Source organism: Pieris rapae, chromosome 3 (assembly GCF_905147795.1).
Source record: "Pieris rapae chromosome 3, ilPieRapa1.1, whole genome shotgun sequence".
NCBI lineage: Eukaryota > Metazoa > Arthropoda > Insecta > Lepidoptera > Pieridae > Pieris > Pieris rapae.
Window position 1 is genome coordinate 8,414,833 of NC_059511.1, and position 18,406 is coordinate 8,433,238.

Consider the following 18,406-nt stretch of genomic DNA (forward strand, 5'->3'; position numbering starts at 1 on the left):
TTCACATTTAAGTGTATTGATAAGGCAGGGGAGACGAACTCATTGAAAGGGAGCATAGTGTCAACATTGATAAAACATCCTTTCTTCTGTTATGATACACAAAAAAATGTCTGGTTATTGTGGGAATAGCTAATCTTAAATAGTATTTATAATAGTAATAGTATTTATATAATACAGTTTATATAAGTACCAGTAAAAATAATTTTATTAAAATTTAATCATATGAATATATAATAATATAAAATAGATAATATGATTTAACAACAAATATACATTTTTATGTCGGGTATTTCAACTTATATATCCTGTGGGAAAACAAACCTATTTTAAGATCAAAATGTATTGAAAACGTGTAGTACAATTAGCTCTGTAAAATAATAATAGACGAAACGGGTTTCGATTTATTGTGATTTGTCAAATGGAGCGTCGCATTATGTCGCGCGATTGTCTGGAGATACTTCTAACCAATCACAAGAAAACGAAACCGTCAATCGATACTAATCTATTTCCAAAGGGGTAGGATTAAAGACATCCAATTCCAAATGTCTCAGGCTGCATTAATAAGTTCTCGGTTACAAGATACCAAAGGTTTTCATGCCCAGAATCAGTCAAAAAAGTGTTTTGGGGTGTTCAAAAGCAATTCATAATTAATTAATAGCTATGGAGCGTATCGCTATGGGAGCAAATGGGACGGATGACCACATTCCATTGTCGTGTAGCTTACGCACGTCGTCCGTCACGTTGACAAGCGTTAATCCAGTTTCCGGGGGGTCTACTATTGTTTTCTCGAATGTTAAATGAGTCAAAAATATTAGCAACGCCTTAAAGTCATTGTCCTCTTTGTTCCTTTGACAAACATGAAAACGCTACAGGATCATTACAAATGATGTCCAAAACAGAAAACTGTTCAAGCCACAACGCAAAAGTCACCTTTAGGTCTTTTCTTCCAAGCTATACATTCGCCCACAACTTTGGCCTACCATCGTATTAAGTTACGAGTTATAACTAATACTTCCTGTATATAAAATTCATAATATTCATACTTTGTTAAATTATGTCCTAATCGATCAACTACTGTAGACAACAGTAGCTATCATATATATGAATTTATAAATTAAGTAAGTGGAGATGTAATCAAAAAGCTTTCGAGTTTCATTCGAGGGCAAAAACAAAGTACCTTCAAAATGGAATGACAAATCGTTGTGCAAATGATAGGATCGTTAGTATGTTTTGTTGTTTGATATATGTATCCCTATTGTCTAGGGTTCGATCTTTTTTGCAGCACGCTATTGGAGTGATACTCAAGTTACTGCAGGAAGCAGATAAATTTTGGGTTACATTTTTTTTACATCCGTCGTAATATGTCGTTTATAACCTACTATACAATTAACTACTGCAGTTAATATGTAAATTAATAAAAAAGCAAGAATCTATTAAACAAACAAAATAAGGTTAAGGTAACAAAAGGAATTTGACTGGCACTAGATGTATTCAGTAACTTAGCCCCAAAATTAAGGGATAGGATCTAATTCACTCACCATTTATCTAGGCAATTATCAGTATATTAACTATCATAGATTAACTATAACTATAGAGAAGAATGCATTGAAGTACAGCTGTGATAGACCCCACAGCTTCACACTCGAGAGTCGTAATACTAGCCTGACTCTACAGCAGAAGAAATAATAATAAGAAATTGTTTGCCCCCTATTATATATAAAAAAGTATGGGTAAATAGTAAGGTATGACAAGGGTTAATTAAACCCTCTGGCTAAAACGTTATTGTAAACGTTATGACGTATTATATACGTTATCTAGTGAGTTGCTTAAAAACAAAATTGCCCTATTAAATAAACCATTTTAACCCCTTCAGGTGAATCAGATAACCTATGCCAGGTGTAAAACTAAATGTGGCTTCATTGATGACACGAGGAAATTGAATAATTAATCTTTACCACCAAAGAAGATAATGATGAATGCTAGCGGGGGTCTATTCTACCACATGTATCCTGTTCTTTGTCGAATTTTTAGTCTATTAATTATATTTCGATTGTTTTCATATATCTTACTCAATAAGGCAAAAAATCTTTGATTACATTTCTTTATACAAGCAAGTTAATTTCATCAAATAATTTCTTACAATATTGGGCGTGCAATTGACATTTGAAGAATAGAAAATATAACGACATTTTTTCGATCAATCACATCCGATACGAATCGATTAAGACAGAACAAGCACTCAAGCCACAACCTTGAAGGAAAAAAATTAAAAAATCGTCCTCGAGGGCGTTCTTGGGATTTCAATTACATCCACATATTCACGGTATCGTGTTTTGCTTTCATTCATTTCAACCGAAATAATCTCTACCGCAAACAACGTTTGTACAGTCGACTTGTCAAATATAATGCTCCCTTTGTGTTCCCAAAATCGATTATGGCCTTTTTGTTGTCAAAATTGTGGTTCGAATTTCTCGTGTTTCACAATAGTTGCGATGTATATCTCAGCCAGGTGTCTTCGTGCCCTAAACGTATTTTAATTGAGTGTAAGAGAGCGTATCTTGGAGTTGGGTGTTTATTGTGAACGTGCAATCGTGTTCCTATGATGGAGCGCGGGTTATTTCGGATTATACTACTTGATTGCTTATTCTAGCTTCCCGTAGGAAGCTGAGTGTGTCATAACATGATTATAAATTCTATTACACGCCGTCACCTTTGCGATATGCTTGAGCTGCAGAATAAATAGCTACAGAAATCTCTTTGTTATTGGTTGAGAGTTTTTCTTTAGAAAGGCATGTTGCGTTAAAATATTAATAAAACGCTTTGTATGCAATGTTCATCACCTCTGAGCTCTAAATACTTTGAAGGAAGTAGAGGCTAATCAGCTGGCCAGCATTTTGCTGTTAGCTAAAACAATGCACACTGAGGAATACGTTTCTATTTAAATATGAGGAAAAAGGTCTGTATGAATTTTGCTTAAACTTCTATGAATTAATATACAATTTACTCATTAAATTACTTATGATATTTGAAGAAAATGCAAAAGTATTGAGCTCCTACATTCTTATGAAGCTAGTTTAAAAACCACGTAATAACAGTACCTAACTACAAAGACACTAAATTTTAACTAAATTAACTTGTGTCTAATTAAATTAATAGAATATATTTATCAAATATTTTGATATATACTGATGCTACTAAGAATTATGCGTGTTAAATATATTTTAATCTTGAGTTCGTGTTTCAAAAACACTTCACTTCACACATTCAAACTATGCCGAATTCACGAACCTTTGTTCGGTATTATTCAAATTAAAAGAATTTATTTATTAATTAAAACTCAAGATAAGCAAATTCGTGGCTCAGTACTTAATGAAAAAGTCGTTTAAAAGCTTCGCTATGTGGCAAACATTTCTGGATGGTATGAAGGAAGTAGATCCTTGTATTAAAAATATCAAGGAATCAGACGATACCCGCCTCATACTGTAAATTTTTGCAACCGCCTTGACCAATCGTTATCCGTGACGTAAATCATAAAGCTGGTTTCAGACAAGCTATTACGAGGACACGGTCAGCTGCCGACAAAGCTTTATCAATTTGCAGATTAACTGATGCGTAAATTGTTGAATTAGCCATACATTGCCTGAGTGCGGCCGGCCCGAGCAATTATAGGTGTAATTCAATATGAGTCCGTAATCCCTGTATATTGTATGCACCTTGCAGGTTAAGCAGAATTTGGGTCCGTAAAATTGCATAACATTTAGCTTACGCTTAAATCATTACCTACTGTCTTAAAACTCACTCAAATACAATGTATTTAAAACGTATGAAATTAAATACCTTTTATTATTTAGTTTTAGTTTAATAGGCCATATTTTATTATCTTTAAAATTCTAGAAATGAAATTAATTGAAATGACAAGAACAAGAAACGTTTGGGTTTTGCCTCATTTTTGCATATTTCCGTCATCATTTTCTGTTGTATGTGCATTGTATGACTGACCTTTTCCTTTACCGAAGAAGCAAGTGATAACCGCGTTATAAAAGTATTTATCGACTGGTAAACAGTGTCTATCGTATGACAGAATTGTTAAATTGTCTTTGATTATGTTTAAATGAAGTTGCGAACATAGACCCGCTTGAATTTTATCTTGTATCAATTTGAAAGTAATTTCGACTCATAAACAATATTATCATTACAACGACTTCATTTACGTTCTCTTATCTCTAAAGGTATAATTCTTGAGTTACTTTTAATAAACTCAGTTGGGCATTGTTATGACCCAATTAGCTTGACCCTATTGTCTGAAATTAGGTTTGGGTTGTTCATTATTTGGTCCTTTGAATTTGTTTAGATTACCGTCATAAATAATAAGAACAAATAGGCCAATGTTGACAATACGGGTATAATTTATAACTTACGCAATGAATGTTGGAATCTTCAAGATATATTCGATTATCGTAACAATAAGTAACATATACAGTAGCCTCACATAATAAAAATATGGCGGCTCCTTACGCTTACGCTTTAAGATCTGTATCTATTTTATTTCATAATCTTTAATTATTAATAAAGTAAACCGTGCCTGAGTAAGTAAGGGTTCAAAGGTCATTAGAGTAAAAAAATGTCATATGGAACATGGTGTAATGGTTGCAGCTCCTTACAAACGTTGGGTAAAAGAAAAAAAAACTTGGCGATTAAAAAGAGTGGCGGAGAGTTTATTGCCAAAACTTCTCTTTCGTTCTACGCCCTTGATTTGAGGACTGACAGTAAATGTAAAATTAGAAGCATTCAATGTATATTTCTTTTTTGACGTTCATAAGTGTATATCATGTTACCTGTATGAATAAATTATTTTTGAATTTTGAATATGAATTTGAATTTGTCATTAAATCAAAATCATGCTTAATCCATTAAAATAAAATAATTTTATACATACAAATACAATTTAAGTAATACATATATAAATCGTAACGAGTGTAAAATATAACACGTATTAGAAAGTAAGTGTTAGGTACTGTTAAGATTTATATTAACATTTTATTAACTATAGGTTAAGGATATTGGAAACTGTAGAAATTTATATATATTTTAAATCCGAGAATTACACTTTAGTGTTTGAATTGCATGAATTCGATAAGAGTCCATGCATATTGGTATAATGTAAACACTCTATTTTATTCACTATGTGATAAACGGTTAGGACGCTTACATAAGTGATATACCGCCAATGAATGCGTTGCCGGCCTATTATGATGAAAATATTGGTATGCTCTATTCCTTCACCGGTTTCCAAGTTTAAGTGGATTTGGTTAAGTAATACCGCAACGGTAGATTCGCAGGATATCCTCCTAACACTTGCGTAAGTTACTCTAAATTTCAGCCTATTTACCGAATATTGAGATACACATGTCAAATATAGAAGATCTACCGTTAAAGGAAGTCCCGAGTTTGATCAGGAGCGGGGTGTGTGTTTGTCCAATATAATGGGACCAATGTTTGCTCCGTGTGATTGATGCCGGCTTCAGTAATCGATCGGCTATGCTCACTTGGTCGCGTGCTATACCTATTAAATTTTCAGTGTTTTCTATAATTGATGAATCGATACTATAGTATAGTATGGTTAGTTTCTCTTTTTTCAGTATGTTGAATCAGTAAAAACAACGAAGTTCTACAAACTTTATATATGGACCTAAAATTCGATACTATAAAATATATTGCGTGTCGATGTAAAATGATGGCGACTATCAATTTAAAAAAAAATATATAAACCGCTAAATTAAATGTTTATGTCATCTTCTCATCGTAATGTTTTATATTATGAATAGAAAAAGGTTTAAATCACGCTTACAATTCTGTGAAAAGTACATAAGAACAAGTTTCAAAATACTTATGATCTAAAGACTTTACAAAGTCGTCTAAGGTCTCAAGTAACAAAGGCGTATCTTACAATGTCATCAATATACGCTGAAATAAACTCGTCTCATTAAAATTTCTTAAGTCACCTAATTGGTGCTCATCGCTTTCATATAGAACAGATTCATAATAACTGAGATGGAAATTCTTCAAAGATACAAATTCAAATTAAGAATAGAACAATAGAATTATGAACTTTGTATTATTAAGTTTTTTCATCAACCAAACAGTATTTTTTATGATTCTGAAAGTAAATATATATGCTCTCAACAATATTCAATACATTTAACCTTAACACATACAGTTTTCTTCTATTCTTAATTCAACGTTTTATATTATCTGTATCAAATAAGTTTCGTACCTACCTATAAGTTCCGACCGAACCATTATTTATACGAGAAACATATACACTAACACTATATTTTCAGAACGTGCTTCTAAAACACCTTAAGCTGATTTAAATTGAAAATTATATTTAGTCACATAGTGTATTTTTTTTACATAAAATGTCTTTGAACATTTTAAGACAAGTAGAACTACTTCTAACTTCTTCTACTTTTACTAACAACTTATTATATGTACATTTAGTTCGTTGTTTTATTACAGACAAAACAACCAGATAATAGATTTAAGTGATTAAACTTAATTAACTAAATTTAACTTAATATAAACATTTCTATAACTTACCAGTATAACCTTTATCATAAATACGCGAAATAACTAAAAGTCGTTATTATGCGCGGCATTCGTATAACAAAAGCCGGTACTTAACAAAAATCGTCATAAAATAAATCAAAGTTCAATAGAGCAAAACGATTGTAGGTATTATGATAATGTGCCACCGTATCGAGCCCTAACGAGACTCAAATCGGCAGCCCTCGCCTCAACTACTCGTTAGCATGAAATCAAAATATTTATTATGAATTAATTTACATAAACAGTCCACGAAATATGCCTTTCGGTTCACTTTTGTTCTGTCGGCTTCTTTTTAATGTGATTTTATTTAAGTACGTGTCTAGGCATTAATAAAAAATAAACAGAAGAATTATAACCTAGTTTGGACCATTTGTCATTTGGACTTAAATCTGAATTGCTGAACTCACCTCAAAGTCACAGAACTGGCGTTTCTGCGTTTGTATCATCGCTTTTTTATAGTAGGAAGGTAAACCAAAACCAATGGTTGATCGAGGACTTGTGATTTAACCAACTAACAACGAATATGACATGTTTAATCACAGTATAGATTTACTTATACTTAAACTATTGACTTACTTAGATATTATAATATAATTAGTAATATTATTCAAACTAAGCATTCAGATATCTTATACAAACTTATTCTCTCGTTACTACGTCTACTCTACGTCTACGTCTACGTCTACTCGTTATTTCTATTGCAGTAGAAATTTGTAAAACGAAGGGACTACCGTTCTCACGATAATTTATAACGTCTCACTTAATTTGGACCGTTGTTTTAAACAAAAGTCGGTTTATCTATTTTAATTGTTGTTGATAGTGATAAATGTTACATGTTTACTGCGTTAACGTTGACATAGTTGAGTGCTACTTAGCTGTGGTGGAAGGACAAAGTTTAAATATCAAATGTTGTGTTCGAATGTTACAAGATAAATGGACGAATTTATATGCAGTTTTCATACACGAGGAAATGACTTTGGCTTGTTTGCTTTTGGCATTCAGCTATAAGCCATAGAGATGATGATATTAAACACAAATATTTGACACCCAATAGTGGTTTGAACAATACCAACATAGTTGTGACCTTCATCTGGTTAACCTTTAAAAAAGCGGTAGTTATATCCTAATAAATATACACATGTTAAAATTTTAAGTGCAAAGCAGTTCAAAGAAGTGCAAGAGCAGTGTTGGCCTAGTGGCTTCAGCGTGCGACTCTCATACCTGAGGTCGTAGGTTTGATCCCCGGCTGTGCATCAATGGACTTTCTTTCTATGTGCGCATTTAACATTTGCTCGAACGGTGAAGGAAAACATCGTGAGGAAACCGACATGTCTTAGACCCAAAAAGTCGACGACTTGTGTCAAGCACAGGAGGCTGATCACCTACTTGCCTATTAGATTTAAAAATGATCATGAAACAGATTCAGTAATCTGAGGCCAAGTCCTAAAGAGGTTGTAGTGCCACTGATTATTATTATTATTTAAATTTTAAATATTACTTCTTTTATGTAAATCAATAATACATAGTGTAAGGGTGAATAAAAAAATAACAAATAATAGTTTCAGAAATAGAAAAAAAACTTTATTTTTTGATCTAGCAATTTCCTACCTCAAGCAATGTCTACATCACAATAGTGCAAACAGACGTCACAAGATTGAGCCGTCATCTTGTGCCTAAATAAACACTGTGTTCGTCATAAAGCGACCATTTATCAAACTTATTTACACAAGTTTGAGTACACTTGCAATAACAAGTCAGTTTTCTTTTCAGTCTGTCTGTGACGCGTTCAAAGGATTCACGGTGTCCACTCAGGGCAGCTTTTCAACAAAATATCTTCCTGTATCTTTATTTGTGGTTTGGTATAAATAATAATTTATATTATTCAAATGAATTATTCAATAGTAGAGTTTCCAAACTTTGTTCGGGAAAATAACCTGATGTGATATAATCGGATACTAGTCGCCTGGAATTTCTGCTACACATACATACACTTCATACACTTTCTAGGTTCGACAGAGATGGGCGCCCTCCTCAGAAATAAAAATAATAATTTGACATTTTCTGTGTTATTTCCACATGTATACCTCTGTGGGTACGATTCATATTTTTTAAATTTGACAATTATAAAACAATTTAATTTTTTTTATTGATTAATGCTCGCTCGGCACACCGAACCACATTATAAAAGTTGGTGAAATATGCTATGCAATAGCTTTACCGCGGCTGACCCCGAGTGCCACACGTTTTTTTTTCATATACAATTAGTATATCGCAAACATTGGAAGTCAACCATGTTCGCCTAAATGTACATAAAACTAAGATAAGCTAGTAATGGAACCGTGAATAGTTCTCACAGTAACAAGTATTATTTATTGACCGTTGACACAAATCGGGAAGTATTGAATTATTACAATCCAAACGGATACGTCTACCCCATTGTTTACTCAACGATGACTATTAAAATATAAACCTGTCATTGTAGGTAATAAAAGCGTTGAACAGCCTCAGGTCGAACACGCTAATTTAGGAACGATTAAATTTTGCTGAATGGAAATTGAAAGGCATTCAAGTTCAACAAAGCGTTAAGGAATATAAAAGATTGAGAAAAACATAGTATTTATACAGTTTATTTCAAGATGTATTTGCGTGAAATCAGAAATCAGTCAACCATTTGGAAAATGTTTGCGTATTTTTTAATGGGTCGCCTGAAAATCAGTATTCCTAGCTGGCTATTTGGCAACATAAATCTGAGTGAGGGATATTTTTAATAAAATAACTCCTTAAAGAATATGTACAATAAGTATTCTTTATACAGATAACTATTTTCTTGCTTTCTTGATTTTTTATTTTTATAGAACGGGTCAAACGGGCAGGAGGCTCACCTGATCTTAAGTGATACCGCCTCCCATGGACACTCAATGCCAGAGGGCTCGCGAGTGCATTGTCGGCCTTTTAAGATTGATACGTTCTTTTCTTGAAGGATCCTAACGACTGAATTTACAAAATCAGTTGAAATAATCTACAACATGAAAACTAACTTAACGAAAACATTTCTTTTGGAACGTGTAAACAGATCTTATGGCTACAACTTCTTTCGTATTCATGATAGATACTTACATACAAGGGTCTTAGTATTATCATTTCTGTCATTTGAAGTAGGGTCTAAAGTTAGGTAAGAATTCACCATATACATGTATCAAATCTTTTATTTTATTATTAAAATATCATCGCAATCGTTGGAAGTACAATTACTCTTTATAAATTACGAGGCATTAAGTAGTTAAATGAAGTAGATATTATAAAATTATTAAGTTTTATTTAATTATTTATTTGAATAAATTGTACATATAGTAATTCAAATATACTTAATAACTAACTTTAAAATTTAATAATTAAAATATATTATTAAAAGGAGTCCCTTTAGGTAAGGTTCCGAAGATACTGGCAGCATTCCCCCTTTGAATAGCTAGACTAATTCTTTGTGCGAGGTAGCTGCCAGCTCTTCGTTCTCCTGTGATGTCGACTAACCTTTTTGATATTTCCCTAAAAAGCCTTATCGCTCTAGGACCCCACGGACCAAGGTTCTCGACACCGATTGGGACAAAATCATATTCAGAGCCTAGACCCCTGTATTTGGAGGCTTTAGCTTTTTCAGCCGCATCACAAGCCGCACCAGCTCTGTTATTGGTTCCATGAAGATGGGAAGAGGCCAGTGTGTCTGAACAGGTGGGATTCCATACCAAAACCCGGTCCATCGTCCATGGAATCAAATTCTATTGATGTATGTAAAGTTTCGCATTGTTAACCATATGTACCATAGGACGGCATATATATATATATATATGTATATTTATTTGCCGAACTATAGTCATCGTTACTAAAATTTTATATAAAATATTGTTTATCCATTATATTGTATCGTCAACGCAAAATAATTTAAAAGAAAGCATCAGTTTTATATTGCCTGAGTTAAATATTTACATACTGAATTAATTTGTTCACCTCGTTAGTCAAACAAGACCTTCCAAACATCTTCCAACACATTTCAACCTCATAAAATGATTCCCAACCCTGTTATCTGAGTCTAATATTTGAGCGTTTTATTACCACATTTTCGTCGAAAGCTGAGTTTTGAGATGCGGTTTCGACAAAGGAAAAATTAATGATTGTCCTTACCGAGAAGCAGGGAGACTCCGCTGAAGGGTTTGAAAGGTTTTAATGAGGTTTAACCCGGTATTTAATTTTTCTTATCCACTTTGAGAAGATTAATTGCTGAATTTGAATTGTGCAAAAATTGCAAAATGTTTATCTTACTGCGTCCCTTGAGATAAATGAAATCTATTAATGACATTATATAACAAACAAAAAGCTGAGTTTCAACGTAACGCTTAACACTGGCAAATCAAATAAAGTATTTATAATAAAATCTATTACAGACTTAAAAAAAATATGTGTCGAATTCTATAGCTTCTGAGTTCTGATAGATTATATGTTAATTAAGTTGAAAAGAAAAATATGTTTGACATCGTAAAACACAGTAGTAATTAAGACGCCATAATATTCATGATGATAATTTTAGTATTGAGTCTTATACATACACAAAAGATTGTAAGTCACTATCTTGTGCCTCCAACCAATTCTATTGAGGCTAAAGCAAAGTTAAGCACTCAGTTTATTTTTCTATAAGTCCGCGAGTCATTACCCAACTCTATCACGAAAAGAGGCTTCATTACCGGGTGAGTGACAATTTAATGAAGTGTCGGCATTGTGTAATATATCCGAGGTTATTAAAAGTTACCAACTAATGAATATCTTTTGAAATGAGCACGTTGAAATGAATGGATATGGTTTCGTGGACTTTTTGTTTGTTTATTGCGCAAATCGGTATACAGTTTAGTTGTAATAGTAAATGAGTAATTATTAATAGTATTTCCTTATTTTTAATATGATGACGAGGTATACATGATTTTTTAAGGCCATACTTGAATTTCAAAATTCAAAATTAATAATAGTATATTGTAAAGTAACTATGTTAAAAATAAAAAATACAATTTTCGTAATGTATCGCATTGCATCAAATTAATTCATAATTTCATATAGAAAAAATATAACATTAATTTTAATTAAAAATTTAAACCACAATATACAAAACGCATTAGCTAAAAGATAGCTTTCAGGTTAAACGCTAAATGATTAGATCTCTATATATGAACAAATAATTTATCAACACTTTCGTATGGTGAAGAAAAATGTGGTAAAGAAGTTTCAGATAGTTATTCTGATAAATGTCTTTTGATTTTTTTTAATAAACGAATTTTGATTTTATTGATTTGATTTATTTCTAATTTTACTTACTTGTCTAAATACAAGACAAGAGAGATGATTCGTAAAACATATGCAGATAACTGAGGCTTATACACAATGGTTAATAGCTAATAATTTATTATTACTTTGTCACTGTCACAATACAAACCAAATTGCCTTCAAACGGTTACTTACAGGACGCACAAACATACCTCAATTGCTCATTTAAAACCTTTTAGATAGGAATTATACAGTTTTTCAGATCGGGAGCACAGCTGAATACCTGCCCTAGATTCTTAAGCTGCAGGAAAAGTCCAATTCGTGCCTATTAGACTAATCCGGAGACATCAGCATGAATTAGAACAATTTAACGGTTGGCAATTACTGAGCTACTCTTGAATTAAGGGCAAAATATGTGTGATATGAATGTAATAATTATCTGTTAGGTTATGTACGTATGCCTCTTATATCGAATCTAACAAGGTTTTTTGACATACATTTTATAACTAAGAGTTTAGTAGGTAACCCTCACAAAACCAGGAAACAAAATTGTTTTTTTGTTGTATAGGATTAAACACAGAGATTTTTAGTTTCTATCTACTTAGTGGATTGCATATTGTATCGTAATTACTGTAAAACTAGCAGCTACTTCAAATTATAATCATCTCAAATATAAATACAAATTAAAGTATGCAATTAAATCCCTATTAACCTTATTTCGTATAAAAAATATTCGGGAAAAATAAATTACATTTTCATGAAAGCTTCATAAAAAATATATTATTATTCAAGCTACGCTCTACCTGATTATAGCTAGACTCTATGAAATAATTGCGCAATTATTTTGCTCACGTATTCTCTTGTCAGATTTGGGTAACTACTTAAATTAAATAACAACTTTTGTAATGAAAATCTCTAAAATAAAACTAGGTTGTATGTCTTTTGTATTTTTAATATAACTCTTTTATCTCGAAGTTTTAAGGGTTACAAAGAAATAAAAATAAAATATTATGCAAAAATTATCACAATGGCTTTATTAAAGTATATAAATAGGTATACTTGTGACTTAATATGGACATTTATTTATTTACACAGTATATACAAATTCACATATTCTACAGCAGTCTTATAGAATGTATTTACACCAACAATATGAAATGAACGCAGATTACATCTAGAAATTACAAAAATAGGGTTCTTAAGTAATTATTTGGTAAGCACGTCGATACAATATACACAAGAAGCTCCGACTAAATACTTTATGATTTAAGACCATAGACTAGACTAGATAAGCCTGACCCGATTGTTGTGTGTCGATTATTGGAGGAGGAGGTGGCCAGTGTCTGAAATCTCTTCGTCGGTTGATATTAGCGCCGCCTAACTCTAACGATGAGTAATCAGAATCAATAGAAGAATAAATATGATCAGATTGAGGCCTACCATCTGCTCCGTATGGTGACTGTATATACTGCGATCGGTTTTCTACGTATTCAGGGGATGCACTAACACCGTCGGCAGAAACCCTCATTTTATCAAAAGAAAACGATCGCATCGTACCATTTTGAACGTTGCCTCGCATATTAAACGAATTTACATTATTATGCCTGATGGTGGATGATTTAGGTCTAAAATTTCGATCCGGCAGAGCGTATTTCAGCTTTTCCCAAAATTTATTCTGTCCCCATCGTATCCTTGAACTTGTTTTCAAATAAGGTCGTAAATCGGGATCACATTCCGCTTCATTTAAAACGGAACACTCCTCGATAATTACGAGGGTGTAAATTCTAGTTTTGAGGATTTCATGTAACGCTTGCCTAAACTCGAATCTAGACCATTCAGTTTGAATGAAGTTCCTAGTTAGTACGAGAATAATGCGCTTAGAGGCTTCGGCTGCCTCGGGGAGCGGTAAAGTACACTGCATGTACGTGGAGCCATGTTGGGGTATATCTCTATAATGTAAGCACAAATGATATGACGGGTTACCATTCTCTAATTCAGCGGCTAAAGTTTGAATAACAAAGTCGTCATCCTTTGGGCTGTAACATACATAAGCGTCGTATAATTTGTCAGTGTCGTCGTACGCTCCAGTGAATGGAAACAATCTTATACCACAATTTGAATACAGCCATATACGTATTGTGTCTCGAAATAAGAAAATCACAAGGGTGACCAGTATGATTAGCATAAAGCCAGAAAAAGCAGTTACAAGCATTGGGACGTAATTCGATACTAAAACGTTATCAATACCCGTATCTCCGGCATAGTAATCACTACAGATTGTTCCGTTCAAGTTCAAATCCCGTTTCTGAGAGGTAGAACTGTCTGGGTTCCAACACCATAAATCAGAAATATCTACAATTTTAGGAACGTTTTCTGATAGAAAAGAAGTAAATCTCTGCAAATACCTACACTTACAAGACCACATATTATTACCTATTGCTAAATTGTGCAAATTTTTATTAACATTCAAGCTCCAAATGGAAAAATCAATTAGTTTATTCCCGTCTAATCTTAAATACTTCAGGGAATATAATGTAGAGAATGTAGTGTTGCTCACATAGCTGAGGAAATTGTTTTGCAAGTAAAGCTCTTGGAGTTGCGACAAATATTCAAATTCATATCCGTAAAGATGTGTGAGTTTATTGTTTCCAAGATTCAATATGGCGAGGGATGACAAACCGGTAAATGTTCTATTCTGTATACTTTCTACTTCACTAGAATTTACATAAAGAGATCTCATGTTTTTTCTACCGATGAATGCATAATTTTGCAATTCTTTAAACTTATTACCGTCTAAATAAACCTCAGTCGCATCCATTGGTATATTTTCTGGGATAACAGCCGCACGTTGGCTAGAACAGTCTACTACATTTGTGTGCCATGTAGGGTCATGGTAACAAGAACAATTATAAGGGCAAGTCATTTGACAATCGCAAGCTACATAATCACAGCAATGGCAAAGCGTAAAACAATGTGTTTCATATGTACATAAAAAGTCGGTTGCTTTAAGGTTACTTAGCGTCACATGAGTGACGCTTCTCGTATGAGTCATTTTACATAAGACGTTCTCAAGATCCATTATTCTCGGGTACTGCCTAGTAGCCGTCATGTTATTTATCAAAGGGAGCCATTCCATTGAGCAGTCACAATCTATAGGATTTCCTCCTATATAGAACTCTGGTAATGACTTATTTAATGATACGGGATACAAGCGGAGGCTGTTTAGATCTAATTGTGTTATGGAATTTTGATACATATCAACTCTAGTTAGATTGCGTTTTTCTATAAAAGTATTAACTTGTACATTTGTTATGCGGTTATTATTAATAAATAGTACTTCTACACTGTTTGGAATAACTAACGGAGATATTTCAACGATACGGTTATGACTTACGTCCAAAGTAGTAATCTTTAATTGTTCACGAAGCTTATAATAATTTCCTAAATGCTCAATATAATTACCATGTACGTCCAACCATTTCAGATTACTGGGTACAAACGCATAATCAAACCATACTAAGTGGTTTTCTGATAAATTTAGCCACAACAAACTTAATATTGACGCAAAAACTCCATTAATGTCAACAATAAAATTTCTGTCTAATCGTATTGCTTCCAACTGCTTATTTCGTTCGAAACATCCCCTTTCAATAGCTTGTACTTTATTTTTCGCCAAATTCAGAACTTGTAAACTTGGTAAATCCCAGAACATGCCTATTGTTAAGTTTCCAATTTGATTTTCAATTAATCTCAAGCCAGTTAATTGATCTAAGCTTTTGAATGATCCATTTTTAATATCGGTGATCAAATTTTCCCCAAGATCTAAAGTTTTTAAAAGAGATAATTCCCAAATGGCTTTAGGAACTTCCACTAATTGATTCGAACTTAAATCTAACTCTTTTAAGTCAGAACAATTTTTAAAAGCTTTAGGATCGATACTGATTAATAAATTATTATTTAAATTCAATTTACTTAATACGAACAGGCCATTAAAAAGCAATTCATCGATAGTATGCAAGCGATTTTCCGCTAAGATTAGCGTATGCAAATTATATAAAGGTAGGAACGTATTTTCTTCAATATAACCGATAGAATTATTCCTTAAATCTAGTATTTGAAGTACAAACAGATCTTTAAATGTTTTATTATCAATTCTTGTTAAAGCATTATTAGATAAATTTAATATAATTAAACGAATCAGACCTACAAATGTACTGCCATCGATATGAGCGCTCGAAAGTTGATTATTAGATAAATCTAACACAAAAAGTTGTTCTAAACGGTGAAATACTGCCCTACCTAGTTCGAATAATTTGTTATTATTTAAGTATATCTCCCTAAGTTCCTTAGTATTAGAAAATGTACCTTCGGGTATAAATTGAAGATTATTGTGAGAAATATTTAAAATTCTTAAGGATATGAGTCCGCTGAATATTTCACTTGAAATGTCACTGATATTGTTCTGCTGAAGTTTAAGTTCTTGAAGCCGCCGTAGTATAGCTATTTCTGAATCTTCATTTAACGTTTTCAATTCATTGTGGCTTATATCTAAACTTAAAATGTCCGGAGCACAGTTTTTTCCCAATCCAATTCTGTCCACGCTTTTAAGTTTATTATACGTTAAATTTAATTTTTGCAAATTCCTCAATGGGCAGAAAACATCTGATGGTATCGCTTTTAAATTATTTTCACCCAAATCCAGCGCCTGTAATTCCTTTAGTCCATTAAAAGTTCCCAAAGACAGTTCTAAGTTTTTGTTTGAACTCCAGTCATAGTTTTTTGTACGTAAAGACAATTTTTTTAGGTCGCGCAGTCCCTCAAATGCATTGCCAGGTATTCTCAGCAATTTGCAGTTCCTCACTGTTAGACCTTCCAAATTCGAAAATCTTTGAAAGTAATTCGCTTCTAACCGACTTTCAAACAGGAGCAATTGATTACATTCAATAAATAGCTGGCGCGTATATTCATTTGACGCTATAACCAAGCTGGATCCATTTGATTCAAGAACACGTACACTACATGTTGTTGATTTTCCATCACTTTTGCAGACATTATGATCACTTTTTGACGCGAACGCATTACAATCCAGAGTCACAAACAAAAAAGTCAGCAATAGTAACATTTTTTTCACACATTTGTCCGTAAGTATTATGAAATGCTCTTATTTACTTCCAGTTTCTAAAGAATGAGGTTTGTACCGTTCATTGTCGTTCGTCCACTATACCGGTTACGTTTACGTCGCGACGTGTATGCGGTGAATGCGAAGGGCGACGCGACGGCGTGCCATCCGCATCGTGACTTGTGGCCGACTGCCGAGCCGAGCTGTTTCGACTTCAGCCGAGAGCGGTTCGTCCACGGCCACCCCTCACTTTGCACCCGCCGCCCCGTCAGCCATCAACCCCACGTCGTTATAACACGTTACATGACGCGCGGCGCCACTTGCGCGCTCAACCATCAATGGTATAACCATGAATTTCTTTAATCGAGCCTATAACAAAAGAAAAAGATTTTTAATTCAAAATTCAATCAATTCAGATATATATATAATATCTATTTACTAAAAAAAATCAAATCTCTATTTATACCATTAAATTGGGACACGAAGTGAATACAAAACTATTTCAAAGACTTATACGAAAACAGGATTGGAAACAAATAAAAATAGTTACAAAAGGAAAGAGCATCAAAGTGAGGATCGGAAACACAGGTCAGGTATTGTTACAGACATTAATTCTTTTTTTGTCGTCATTTATTGAATTCCGAACTCAGAAGCTTTGGCGAAGATACCCAATAAAGCTTGTTTGGCGTTGTCCCCTCACATATTTTCGTAACGTGTTGAATTCTGAACAAGACGGCTACTGTTTTCAGGGTTTAAATGCCAGTGGGTGTGAAGTTGAACTTAATTTGATTTCCCTGTTCAACACGTGAAGTCGCTTTCCGGCTAGTGAGAAGTTAGTATGAGTCGATTTTGTTAGATAAGTTTAAAAGGATTTTTATTTTTGGACGAAAATTAAAACTATATTTCGTTGTTATATCCGATATAAAATGATTTCTGTTTAAATAGTAGTAGAACATAATTTTTATAAAAAAAACATGTGGTACTCGTGGACTGCTAAAATAAAAAAATAGCTTGATAGATAAAAAACAATTAAAAAATACCAAATATATCTTGCAAAGATTATGACTATTTGTTAATTTAACATTTCGTAGCAAAAACCGGCACTGATTAATTTAGGTATTTTTAAAATAGTTTAAAATATGGCTAACTAGTTTAATTCACACAGCAAAAAAATGTTGACGACAAGATAAAAAGCGTTAAGCGACTTTACTTAAGTGATAAAACGAGACAACATCCACAAAACACTTCAAGTAGTACGATATCCTCGATATTAATGCCTTTTTACTGAGCAGCCTGTATCAAAAGTTCCAGATGTCGAGAGTTCTTCGCGTTAGCTTGATAAATGACTTCTTCCACTTTCCTCAAAGTTATTAA

At 33.0% G+C, this 18,406-nt stretch overlaps 1 protein-coding gene across 1 annotated transcript; it reads right to left on the minus strand.

Annotated features, from left to right (window-relative positions):
* Positions 1-12,908: 12,908 nt before the first annotated feature.
* Positions 12,909-17,211, minus strand: LOC111003388 (toll-like receptor 7). Its single transcript, XM_022273851.2, has one exon. It carries the CDS (start codon positions 17,033-17,035, stop codon positions 13,193-13,195), a length of 3,843 nt encoding a protein of 1,280 aa, XP_022129543.2. The 5' UTR covers positions 17,036-17,211; the 3' UTR covers positions 12,909-13,192.
* Positions 17,212-18,406: the final 1,195 nt, after the last annotated feature.